The sequence below is a fragment of the Python bivittatus genome, unplaced genomic scaffold (assembly GCF_059951505.1).
Source record: "Python bivittatus isolate LINGU-HERP-01145 unplaced genomic scaffold, Pbiv_v1 ctg000220_np1212, whole genome shotgun sequence".
In the NCBI taxonomy this organism is placed as follows: Eukaryota; Metazoa; Chordata; class Lepidosauria; order Squamata; family Pythonidae; genus Python; species Python bivittatus.
Genome location: NW_028277048.1, coordinates 39,187,971 through 39,201,315, shown reverse-complemented (window position 1 = coordinate 39,201,315; position 13,345 = coordinate 39,187,971). Strand labels below are relative to the sequence as shown.

General features: G+C 35.9%; 1 protein-coding gene across 2 annotated transcripts in view; it reads left to right on the top strand.

Annotated features, from left to right (window-relative positions):
• RPTOR (regulatory associated protein of MTOR complex 1) overlaps positions 1-13,345 on the top strand; it is a 402,885-nt gene that overhangs the window by 177,284 nt on the left and 212,256 nt on the right. For both annotated transcript variants that reach the window (XM_088138378.1, XM_088138377.1), the window contains exon 6: positions 3,005-3,180. In XM_088138378.1, coding sequence (XP_087994504.1) covers positions 3,005-3,180 — 176 coding nt within the window. The remainder of the gene's footprint in view (positions 1-3,004; positions 3,181-13,345) is intronic.

Genomic DNA, 13,345 nt, shown 5'->3' with positions numbered 1-13,345 from the left:
GATACAATTGCATTCCAAATTTGAGACACCTGTGGTCAAATTGCATATTTCAGTTAATCCCTAAGTGGGGGGGAAATTTCCCAAAGCAAGAATAAATTCTCCATAGGTATTATTTCTGCTACAGAAGGTGTTACAAATTACTACATGAAAGGATATCCAACTTCTGCATCTGCCATGTTAATTTTTTTTTTTTTTAAATTGAATCTGTAAACAACTGCATATAAATAGAAAGTGTACTTTCAAATTTGCAGAAAGATGTTTAACTTCCATCAATCAATTTTATTTCGGTCATAGACCAGCATATAACCAATGACATAGCTCTTATGCTACAGTAAGTATAGAAACAAAAATCATGTTAATAGCATAAAATAGGATGAAGATAGAATTATTGAGGTAAAATTGCAGTGTGAAGATATTATAAACAAATATCCTTTGTAGTTACAGTTAATTTTACAACAAATAATCTAAATACTGTACTTGACTAAAACAAGTGACTATAAAATGGTATAAGTAATACTAAAATGTATAAAAGACTACAGGAGTAATACATTTTTATATTAACTTGTCATATCAGATCAATTATTATTTGGTCACAGGGCAGGAAGTTAGACATAAGATTCACACCTGATTAGGGATGTTACAGTGTATTGTACAGATTGTAAAACAGAATTTAGCTGAGGACAATGAAATTAGATCAGATTAGTCTGATAGGAGAAAATTGAGATAGAAGGAGTCTGAACGACCTGGTGTTTATCAAAAAACTGAGATAATAGTTCCTGGCGAGCATCTGCATAGAGAGGGCAATATAAAATGATGTGTTCTGTCATTTCAATTATTCCTCTGCCACATGGGCATAGTCTTTGATTGAGGGGAATATTTCGATATCTGCCTTCAGTGATAGCTGTTGGAAGGCATTGAATTTGGCCAGGGATAAAGCCCTTCTAAATTTTGGAATCATTATGCAGCTAAGGTATCTAGCTGGTTGGAGAAGGTGTGCAGAATGACCCAAGAAAATATTCTTAGGTAGAAGTGATAGATCTGATTATAGCTCTAGATCAATGACCCGTTATTTAAGGTTCTCTAGACACATTCATAGCTCAGCAGGATAATGGCTGCCCCTGAAAAGCCATATAGTTGCAGTTTAGCATGTACAGTGGTACCTCAGTTCACGAACTTAATTCGTTCCGCGACTCTGGTCACGACCCGAATTGGTCACGACCCGAATCAAATTTTCCCATAAGGTTCAATGTAATTACGGTTAATCCGTTCTGAACCATATGTTTTTTTTTTTAAAACCACAAAAATATGACACAAAGTACAGTACGAAGAGAGAGAACGCTAACCTCGCTCGACATGACTTCTGGCGTGGAGGACAGGAAGGCAGGTGGGGAGGCGGTTATTGCTTGGAGGGAGAGTCCCCCTCCCTACAGGAAGCCATGACCATGTGTCACGGCAGGGAAAATGGCCGCGGATCCTGTTCGTCACCCAATCCGGCGTTCGCAAACGGAAGCAAAATTTTGTGAACGGTGCTGTTCGTGACCCGAATTGGTCGTGAACAGAAGTGTTCGTGACCCGAGGTACCACTGTATTGCCTGGCACCAAGAGGATCGAAAATTATCAGTCATAATCAGGGGGAGATGTTTAACTTTGTATCATATAGAACTTGTGTCAGCTTCAGTTGATTGAAGAATTATTGAAGGATATAATTTGGCCAGGGGTGCCTAAAGTTTTGCATGCAACTGTAATTGTGTTTAGTAGGTAGGTAGGTAGGTAGGTAAGTAAGTAAATAATTTATTGAATAAGTCTCTAGACCATTTCAAGTATACCGTGGGTGACAACAATATATATAATATGTATCTTAAAATGAGAGATTATTATTAAAATCTAAAACTAATAAGTTACAGACATAATTTAAAGTCTAAACAATAATAATGTTAAAATCTGTTAACCTTTATAACATAATACTTTAAAATGGTTAATGAAATGGGGTAGGGACTTTAGTACACCTTGTCAGACTCTTAGGAAATACAGACATTAGATACTGTAATTTGTCATGTCATGCAGAATCTACTATTTCTTTCCCCCTTAGCCTTGCTGCCTTAATTGCAAAGATAGCAACTTGCTGTGTCACAAACTGATTGGTACCTTGTAGGAGGAAATTGAATTTATTTTCAGCATTCCAGTTCTTCATGTCATCAAGAAATGGGGATAAATAACAATCCTTTATTTAACATGCAACTGGCATTACAATATATAATGTGGCACATCCTCTATTTCACCTGCCCCTCACACACAGCCTATCTTGCACAGGGATAACTAGGAATTTGCCTTGTTACATCATTGTAATTGTGTTTAAGATTGCAGTCCTTCCCTCCCTCCCTCCCTCCCTCCCTCCCCATCCATCCATCCATCCATCCATCTATCCATCCATTTATAATAAATCCTATAAATATGAATAAATCCATAACTTCTCTAGCCAGTTAGAATCTCTGGTCTCTATAGTTGGGATTTGCAGGCAGTATTCAAATCTCTGTGAGTTGTAGTAAATGCTGCTTCTTGCAGTCAGAATTTCAAAATTAGAAATCCTGAGGAAAGTGAATAACGTATTTTAAAGAGAGATGCTATTGCTTAGATATAGATGCTGAACTTTTGAGTTCCAGTATTGTCCTTTGCTAAACACTTGCAAATAATATAATTCTTTTCTAATAATGTTCAGGCAATAATTAATGTACAGTGATTATACAATACTGAAAGATACATTGTGATTATTTTAAATCAAAACAGGCTAAAAACAGATGATAATAATAAAGGAATTCGAGAACATTCTGGATGAGCATATAATGTCGAACAATTTATTCATAAGTATGAATGTGTATCCGTATTGTTGATGAACAGGTTTCTCAAATCACTGACTTCTCGTAAATTATGTATTTTATTATTTTCTAGATATTGCTAGCTAATCATTAGGGAGATTTAACTGCTGGCTTTTCTATCTCCTGTGAAGGTGGCTGCAATTAATCCCAACCATCCACTTGCTCAGATGCCGTTGCCTCCTTCAATGAAAAACTGCATTCAACTAGCAGCATGTGAAGCTACTGAGTTGCTACCAATGATCCCTGACCTACCAGCTGACTTGTTCACATCCTGCCTTACCACACCAATCAAGATTGCGCTTAGATGGTAAGTGACTTGCCTGCCATCTGAGCATATATTGCATGATTTTTGAGGCTTGCCTGAGAGTCTGATAAAGATGTTGACTCAGAGGCTTCAGTTGCTCTAAAATTTCTCTGCAGATTTAAATTAGAAGAATTTGAGGTAGTCATCTGGGAGGCTATCTCAGTAAGTGTGCTTTCACCTTCTTGGCTTTTCTTATACTTCTGTTTATTACATTTGAATTCTGCCTGGATATTTGAATTTGCTCAGATTAAAGGACTTAGTGTGTTGGAAATTAAAATAGTCTGCCTTTTCACAAACCAGAAGTACCATATGGTGCAACACAATGTTATATCAGTACACTGTTTTTTCAGAGAAGCTGTAGTGCCTGTCCTCAAGCTCTTTTACCTGCGCACATTCTCTATGTGAAAAGCTTAATTGGTGTTATACTTTGAGAATTGGGCTGTGAATCCCATATGTTACAGAAATGCTTTGAATAAGCTAGTTAAGTAATAGCAATAATGTATTGAAAAAATAAAATAAAATTCTTTTTAAAAGAGAATTTGAAGTTATAGGGCTGCCTGTTAAGGAAGAGAGAGATGAAAACCTCTTCTGAGAAGTATTTCAAAACAAAGGGAATACTCATGTGTTGTGTAATAACTCAAGAAGTGCTCTATGTTGTTTCCCCTTCTCTGTTTTTTCTCATCAGATCTGTAGTCTTACAGTTCATTTATTAGCTGTTCTGTATTTGCAGTATATATTGAATTACTGCTGCTGAATTACTTTATCAATTTGATACAGTATACATGTATTTTAGGCTTCTGTTTAGGAAATAGCCATGAGCATATGCAGGATGTCCTGACTAATTTACAGTGGTTATGTAAAAACATAGGTGTAGCATCTACTTTCCCCATACTTCCTTGGGAAAAAGCAATGCCACACAGCAGAATATCAGCTGTCATAATTAAATCATAAATCAGGTGCAATCTTTGTTCAATGGTGCTTAAAAATTTGTGAACCCTTTTCAATATGTCTGCATAAATATGACCTAAAATGTGATCTGTTCTCTACACAAGCCCTAAAGCTAGATAAAGAGAATCCAGTTAAACAAATTAGTCACAAGCATTATACTTGTTCATTTAATTATTGAGGGAAATAATTGAAAGCTACATATTTGTTTGTGGCAAAAGGACGTGAACCTCTAGGTTTATCAGTTTATTTGAAGGGGAAGTTAGAGGGGTTTCTGTCAATGAGATTATAATCAGGTATATTTGTGAGAGGTCCTGCCTTATTTAAAGAACAGAATTATGGGTATTCACTATCAGACTTTGATCTTCACAACACAGGTATGTGGAAGTGTGTCAGTTAAATTTGCATATACCATTACTGATGTAAAATGTGCTATTTCACCTTCAGTATTGGCAGGTAGTTTTAAATGGGATCCTGATTCTTCAAAAGTTATTTTTGAGAGCCATTTATAAAGCGTGAAAGTGTTGCCTGCATATTCCATCATATGTAAAACCCAAGCTAGAGGTTTCTTCACACTTTTTGTACCTCTCGCTTCTTCCTTTCTGAGTCATTACCTGGTATCCCAAGAATAGTTTGTGATCAGATGATTTCCTTCTGGCTCAAAATCCAATTTTCCTTAAGTGAGTCGTTATATGTCATCTTCAGTTACTCTAACCATAAGTAGAATGGAAGTGATGATGGACCTTGATAATTGTCATGAGTCACGAGAAAACCAATAATGTTATTGTCTGAATGAATTGTTGGTCTGTTGCTTTCTTTTACTTACCTTTTTCAACAAGAAGTGTTGAAGCATTGGTACCATTTTTATTATGATTCCAGCATTTCCTTGTGATTGATGCTCAACCTTAGTCGTTTTTTTTTTCTGTTTCAAAAATTATGTGTACATTCCATTGCTGATACAGAAAAAAATAGGGAACAATAAAACTAGGTTTGTGTTTTATCATATGTATTGTAAAGAGAAAAATGCAATTCCAAGTAAAACTTTTTAAATTATATTAAGTGCAGGAAAAAAATCCTTTTTTGCTCGGAAAAAGGTTGGGGGCAAGATATACTTCTCCCAAATTCAGATATGATAAATACATTTGAATTTATTCCATTCACTATATCAAATCTTGTAACATATCAAATTAGTACAAATATAGTTGAAAATAGACTTCGTATATGTTCAGCATCAGTATTGAAAGTCTTCTTTTTAAAAACAATCATGAGTCAAAATTTAAAGGATTTTTGTAAGGGGTAACTTAGCTATTGTTCTAGGGATGAATACTGAAGTAGCAGTTTAATCATGTGTACTCTAAATTTATCCAGTATGACTTAAATGTGAGGTGACACTGATACATATAAGCTGATTGTGCTGTTTCCTTTCAGGCTAAGCAACTTTGCACAGAGTACAGAAAAGAGTAAGAAATACTAAGCCAGAAAAATAAAGGCCTGAGATAAGACATTGAGTCAGATAGAATGATTATACATGACAATTCACTATACTTCATCATATATTTCTATTCTTGCAAACCATCCCTGCTTCCTCCACATCTGTACTCTGTTTCATACGCTGTCTTTTTACATCTTTCTCTTTTTTCAGAATCTCCTCCTCCTCCTCCTCCTCCTCCTCCTCCTCCTCCTCCTCCTCCTCATCATCATCATCCAGCTACAACTTTCTTGATCCTCTGTCCCAGTTAGTCTTCCTTCATATAGATGTTTTACAATCTGATCCTCATTGTCTTGTGTATGACCATACCACTTTAAAATACTTCTTTCATACTTCTTTCCATGTCTTTCTTTTATTCTTGATCCCTTCTCTCCTTGTTTTACCATGCAAACTTCCTAAGCATCCCCAGGGATGCCTGGTGGGGGGGGGAGTCAAGATGGCAGCTGCAACCATGGGATTGAAACCCACTCATTTTTACACATATATAATGCATTGTGTGCATGTAAAAAGAGGTAGGCCTTTCATTGGGTAGTTGTGGCTGCCATCTTGTGTTGTTTTTTTTTATTCCCCCTGCCCCACCCCCATGGATGCCCATGAATGCCCTATTCCTATTGCATTCAGTTTACGTTTACATCTTACCTGACATACTCAGCTATTACTTTCAGATAGCAACGTGGACAGAAGCATGGTCTTATAAACAGCCATTTTTGCTTTTGTCCAATGTTCATTCCTTACAACAGTCCACATACTACCCACTATCTTTCTCCCAGCATTTTCACAACTTAACATTTCTCCATCCATTTTCCCATCCTTATGGGAAATTCATCTGCTTGCTCTAGTTTTTCACTATTATGTATAACTTAAATTGTTCATTTTCCCTGTTAAACATACCTTGCATTTTAATACATTAATTTTCAGATCTGTATTCCTTGATACATCATACAATCTATCTAATATTCACTGCAGATCATTCAGTCTGTCAATCACAAAACATCATCTGCATAGAAAAGTATATTTACATCCCCCATCAACACACTTCAACATCACCCTAAGCATTCCCTTATATGTGTTAAACAGACACATGGACACCATACATCCCTGTCTTACTCTCTGCTCAGTGTTGAATCATTTCCTAAAGATTTGTTTTCATGTAAGATTTATTTCTAACATATACCATTCTTACATTCAGCAGCCGACCTTCAATTCTGTATTTGTGCAAAGCATTTCATAATTCGAGTGTGTTAACTCAGTTATACACTTTCTCTAAATCAACAAATGTACAGTAAACTTCCTTTCCTACATTCATACATTTCTCAGTGACTTGCTGAAGAGCAAATCTGTTCTGCATGCCCTTTGCCTGGATTCAAGCCACACTACACCTCATGTACATTTAATCAGAATTCTGCCAAACAGGGATGTTTAACAGACCAATTCCACTGTTGCTTTTGCATTGATTCTTGTTACTTTTCCCTTTTTATCAGGAAACAATGCAGCATTCTACCAACTCTCAAGCAGAGATGTACAAATGTAATCTTTGCAGCAATCTTAGACAAATCACCTAACCATGCTACACATCCATCCTACATCATGTATACCTGCAGCCTTACTATTTTTCAACATCCTCATAGCATGAATGACTTCAATTTCTTCTTGGACTCTAACATGTGTACAGCATTTGTTTCGGTTCTACTGTCAAGCAACACCTAGCTGGGCAAAATCAAGGAAGGAAGAACTACACAGAATACACTAAGTTATCTTTAGTGCAAGTCTGGGGTAAATATAGAACCTTGGAAACTGTAAGAGGAAATTTTCACGTTCATTGGCAAGGCGGTATCTCTGAATTATTTGAAATGCTTCTTCCCAGGTTTCTTTCCATCTGGGCCAAGTTGCTGGTTATGAGCTAAACTGCCAAATGACTTCCCCATTGTCATTTGATCATTTCTGTCTACTCTCTCTTCCTTTTCCTTTTCCTTTTCCTTTCCCAGTCTCCTTACAACCTCTCACATCTACTCCTTGACATGCCACTGTAATTCCTATTGAAATTTCTAAAATATTTTTTCTAGCATTCCCTCATTTCAGTTTCAACTCAACTAATTTCATTAGTCTTCCATTCACTCTGCTGGAGGTACCTTGCTTAGCCCATCTTTTAATCTGTTTTTTAAAATATGAAACTTTATTATAAACATATGGTCACATTACATTCTTCAGGCTGATATAGGTAGTCCTCACTTACTGACTGCCTTGTTTAGCTACTGTTTGAGGTTACGACAGTGTAAAAAAAAGCTTTGCAACCAGTCCTTGCATTTACAACCGTCACAGTGTCCTGCAGTCACATGATCACCATTCGGGCACTTTGCAATTGGCTTTGGACAAGCAGAGTTAATAGAGAAGGTGGAAATAAAATCATAAGTCACAGTCACATGATTTTTCCCTTTGCAACCGTGGTGCTTTGCTTACCATCTGAACGAGAAGTAAGGTTGTAAGCCAGTCATGGTGATGTGATTTTCTGCTTAGTGACCATGGCACTTAGCGAGTGAGTTGCTGGTCCCAATTGTTGTTGCTAAGTGAGGACTACCTGTATTTCTCAATTACTTTTACTGTATTCCCTCATCTTATTTATCCATTCATGTCACCTAGCAGAGTATCTTTTTCTCATCCTGGTTTACATCCATTCAATATATTGCAAATTGTTTCTTCAAACTCCTATCTTATTCTTCCATGATTACGGTGTACTGGAGTATAACATGCAATTATCGCTATCCTATCAATTCCTACATTCATATGCACTACAACAACTTAGATGACATCAGTTCATATTTTATGACATGTATACCTTTTAGCCCCTTCATACATAATTCAACCTCTGCATTCACTTCCTTGCATGTACTCATCTGCTCCACTCCACAAGATCAGACCACCTTCATTCATATCTATTATATCATTCCCCTTTCTCCTAGTTTCACAGAGAAATGACATACTGTTTTTTCCCTTCATTTCCTTCATTAATTCACAATATTTACCATTTATTCCTCTTAGATTCCAAGTCTCAGTCTTCCATATGCCATGGTTGTCACCAGATGGGTCCATAGATATTGACTTGTGCCTTCCATCATGGCTTTGATCAGTTGGTTTTTAAAGAAAATGTAAACAGGTTACCAGACTGAGCCATGTCTGTACCATATGCAGCATTCCCTGCTAATGGTAAGGACATTACCAATTAGTATTTGCACATTTTGTCCAATATGCCACAAGCACAACCAATACTCAATTTTACCTAAAGCATGCTCCTAGTATTCTGTGCAAGCTAGAACCTGTAACTTAGAGACTTTCCTGCATTCCACCAACTTGTAGATATATGCAGAGTACATACAGATGTAACTGCAAAATTTACAGGACAGATTTGTTTGTTTTTGCTAATTTTGCTGTAAAGTAAAATTTAACCTCAGGTGGAAACAAATTAATTAGGATTGTTCTTAATTCTCCAAAAAGCACAGAGAGAAGGTTTGAATAAGTCTTGATCATTCATCTCCATTACCATTGGCCTGCTGTTTTAATGATACCTTAATTTAAAAAGAGGGATTTCAAGGATAGTGGAGGAAAAGAGGTCAGTTGCTGAAGGTATTGGGAACAGATTTTAAAAATATGGAAGTTGAAGTTTTGCTTCCTGAGCAAAAAAGTGAGTTAACATAATTATTGAACATTTATTGGATTGTGGTAGAAAATAAAGTGGAGTTGAGCAATTGCTATTATCTGCCTTGGTTAGAGGGTTAATAAGAGCAAGGCAGATGATAGCAATTGCCTACAGTATATTTATTGCAGCCCCAAGATATTTTGCAGTCCATGGCAAATGACAAGATAGTGTACTTCACAGATTACTGGACCACATGGTGAATCTTACTTCAACTCTGGTATTGGACATATTTTTCTTTACCTGAGGGTATTGCCTAACTTTGAATCTGAAGGGCAGTCAGACTAGAGTGCACAGTCCTGTTTTCCAATATATTACCCTTCTACATCGTTTGCCTGAGGCTAACTTTGACTGTATCTCTGGCATTTAATCAGCCACATTGAGACAGCAAAACTAAGCTTTCAGTATTTCATATTGTTCAACTTGAGTTGGAACCAAAAATTATAAGAAATGTGTAAATGGTTACTGCTGAAAACAGCATCTCCTCCTTTTTTTTTTTTTTGCTTGACAAACTCTGTGCCTAAACTGTCAACCAATGAAACAAAACAGGGCCAGAAATTCACAGCGTTGATTTGTGAGGTTGTGGCAATTTTGAATTATTAAATATTTCCTAAGGAGAAAGAAAAGGAGAAAAGACAAAAGACTGCTGTTTTTAACAGCAGCCATGCATCTGAGTAATGTCTGCTACTGGCCAAAGTCTCTTGGTGTAGTTGCTAATATGGGGTCTCTTTTTGTGAGGTGGGCAGAAGCTGAAGATATGAGATTATTTTCAGAAGAAAGTAATTGTGATTTCTGTCAGAAGCATCCAGTCATTTGAAATGTATGTTTGTGTATATGCTGAGGTTATTTACAGTGAAATCTACCTCAAAAGTTTTTAGGAGGTGTGTGTTACTAATGTAGTTCTATAAATAAATCACAGGTAAAACTAAGTTACAGCTCCCTCTTCTTTATTGGCCAGTGCAAGAAGCAAACATACTGTTTACAGTTTTTTAATGTCATTATGCATCAGGACTGCAAATTATGTCTGTAATGTGTTGAGAAATATAACCTATAAATCAGTTGAAATGTAGCTTTCCCTTTGTTTCTGGCCTCTATAGTTCTCCTGGGCATTCAAGTCATAATTGTTCAATGCAGCTTTCAGTATATCTTGTCCATGTAGAAAACCAGCAAATGTGAGGAGCATATTATTGAAAAAGGCCATGGTGAGATATACACTTGCAAAGCCCCCAAAGGATAGTAAAAATATGGGAGTGAGATGAGAAGATTGTCCATTTTGTTCTTCTAAAGCATTTATCCTTCTGATTCTAGAGTGTCCATCAGTTGCTCTCCATGAAGATTTCATGACATCATGATTTCCCTCCAGGGATGTATTTCTTGCTCCTTTAGCTGGATAATTAAGGCATACACAAGGCCAGTCCTTGAAAGGGATGGAGGAAAGATCTCTGGGGCCAAATTAATACTCTCACCAACCTATTCCAGGCAGTCTTTAAAGTTTAGGAAAGAATTGGCATGCTACACTTTGTTAATCACCTTTATGTTTTTGTTTGGACAAATTACATGCTGAACCAGCTTTGTAAACAAACCCACAAAAGTTACTAGCCTTCTGGGAGATAGCAGGAAGGATAGAGAGCTCTGATCCTTCTGCAGCGCTCCATTTCACTCCTGTGCTAGGTGCAAAGCGAAATGTTTCCCTCCTCCAGCAGTGTTTTAATTTGTATCCTGGCCACAAAGGAGAAATGGCAGCTTTCTATTGCCCCATTCATTCACTGGATGGAATTCCTTGTCATGTATAGGTACTATGCAAATGTTGAGGGTCTAAAAGAATTATAGATGCTTAATAATTGTTTTAAATTCCAGTAGAATGCAGCCAGCCTTTGTGGCCATAGGATCATTCCCAGGTAATTTAATAAGGGAATTTAATGATCAGAAGCAGTATGATAAGTTGAGGAAGGAGATAAAGCTTGCCAACATTGCCTGACAAGGACATCCTAAAGTTGCTGTAGAGTACAAAATTGATGTCATGAAGATAACACTTTTGGCAACTCAGTGCCTTTAGCATCATTCTGGTATAGTCTTCTTGAATATTTTATTATTTTTCTACATCTAGTTTTTTGGAACACTTTAATGGTATTTATATAACTTCAATTTGCTTTGGCATCATTTTAGTGAACAAAGAGTAAGCAAATGAGAGCCAAAGCCAGTCTGTATGACAAATAAATAATGACAATATTTAAATATAACTACTATATTACTTTTTTTGTAAATCTGCATATTGTATTAACATATTTCTACTACGCAGATAATACATTGGGGAATTAGGATGCTATTTTTTTCTGATATGCAAAATACTATTGAATACGCTATCTATTTAACCAGATTTCTTATACACATTTGAGTATCTTGTTTTGTGTTTGGCACTTATGTAAAATGTGTTGCTACTTTGAAGTTATAGAGAAAAAAAGAAATATGCTATCCATCAGTGTCAGGATTTCATGTCTGGTGTAATGGTTAAAGTGAAGAACAGAGTAAATCTGATTCTGTATGTTTTCTTAAAGCAATAAATATTGGTTTTATTATTTATTACATCTGCCTACCTTTCTTTCAAACGGCTCAGAGTACTGCACACAATTTGGTCTTCCCTATTTTATTCTGTGAGTAGATTAGGTTGAGACGTGGTAACTGGCCTAGTAAACATAATTGTGGAAAACTTTTAAAGTAAAATTTTACCTTTTTGCTTGGGGCTTGTTTTCTACACTTTCACTCCCCAAATCTCAATGCCAGTCCATCTCTAATGTTCCTTCAGAAAACATCAAGGAAACACAATTTTGCTTCATCTCAGCTAAGACTGTGAAAATTTGTTTGATCTCATTGGCATCTATAATATTTAAATCCAGTTCATTAGCATCAGCCATCTTATCAGCTGCCCTGGAAGAGTGCATATAATCACCAGGCTCCATTTCAGGTTTGTTTTAGTGTTTCCAGTTGTACAGTTATAACTAAAAAAAAGTCTCTGAACTTATAGAAAAATCATCTAGTAGTAGTTACCAGAGCTTGGAATCACTTTCGGCCTCAGAAGTTCTCCTATACATAAAGATAGGTCTTTTGCTGTCAAAACATCTGAGAATTGGACCTGTTTCAATTAACCTCTTTAACTTAGAAAAAAGCTTGTTTATGTTGGCATCCCAGATGAACTGAGTATTTTTAATGAGAATTTAAAAGCTATTAATGTACTCTGACAGGTTTTCAATACATTGCTACTTGAATTATCATCCCTAAAGTCCTTTCTTGTCTCATGAGGAGTGGTATGTTTGAGATTGCTGTTACTCTCTATGGATTAATTTGAACCATATCTTCAGATATTATTTCCATCAAAGTGGTGATTTCTTTTACTCTGAATTTGTATTTTGTTTGTTAACTTTCAGTCCCACTGCCTTGGTCTCTTCCATTTTCCTGTATCATACTTAGTTTTATTTGGTACCAAGATAACCTATAATGTAATGCTATTAATGGATACCATATTTAAAAATATTTGTTACAAGAATCCTATGGAAACACTTTGGAACGAGATTTTAGGCCCAGCAGAAGTCTGAGAAAGTAGTATTTCCCAAACTGCTTATTGAAAGTACTTTGTTGTTTTTTATCTACAGCCCATTAAAATCTTGAAAACACATCTGATTAAAAAAAAATACATCAGCCATTTCACTGAATATATTCTGGACAGTGAGAAATATTCCCTTTTAATGTATTTATTATGTTCTTTTGGAACTAGACATAATACTAGTTTCCATCTGTGTGCGTATGTAAGTAAGATAGCTAATTAATGTTCCCATTCTGTAAGTTGCTATTTGTCAGGAAGTCTTAAAAATGCTATTCAGTGTAGCTCTCTCTTTAGTCTTCCTTTTATAGCCAATAGGACCTTTTGGGAAAATGAACAATTTAGTTCTGGTGAGTTCTTAAATTACCTATGTCCTCGGTAAAACTTCTATATTCAGTTGCCTTTTTTGTTTTTCTAAACATATAAAATATTTTAATAAGACACAACTGTT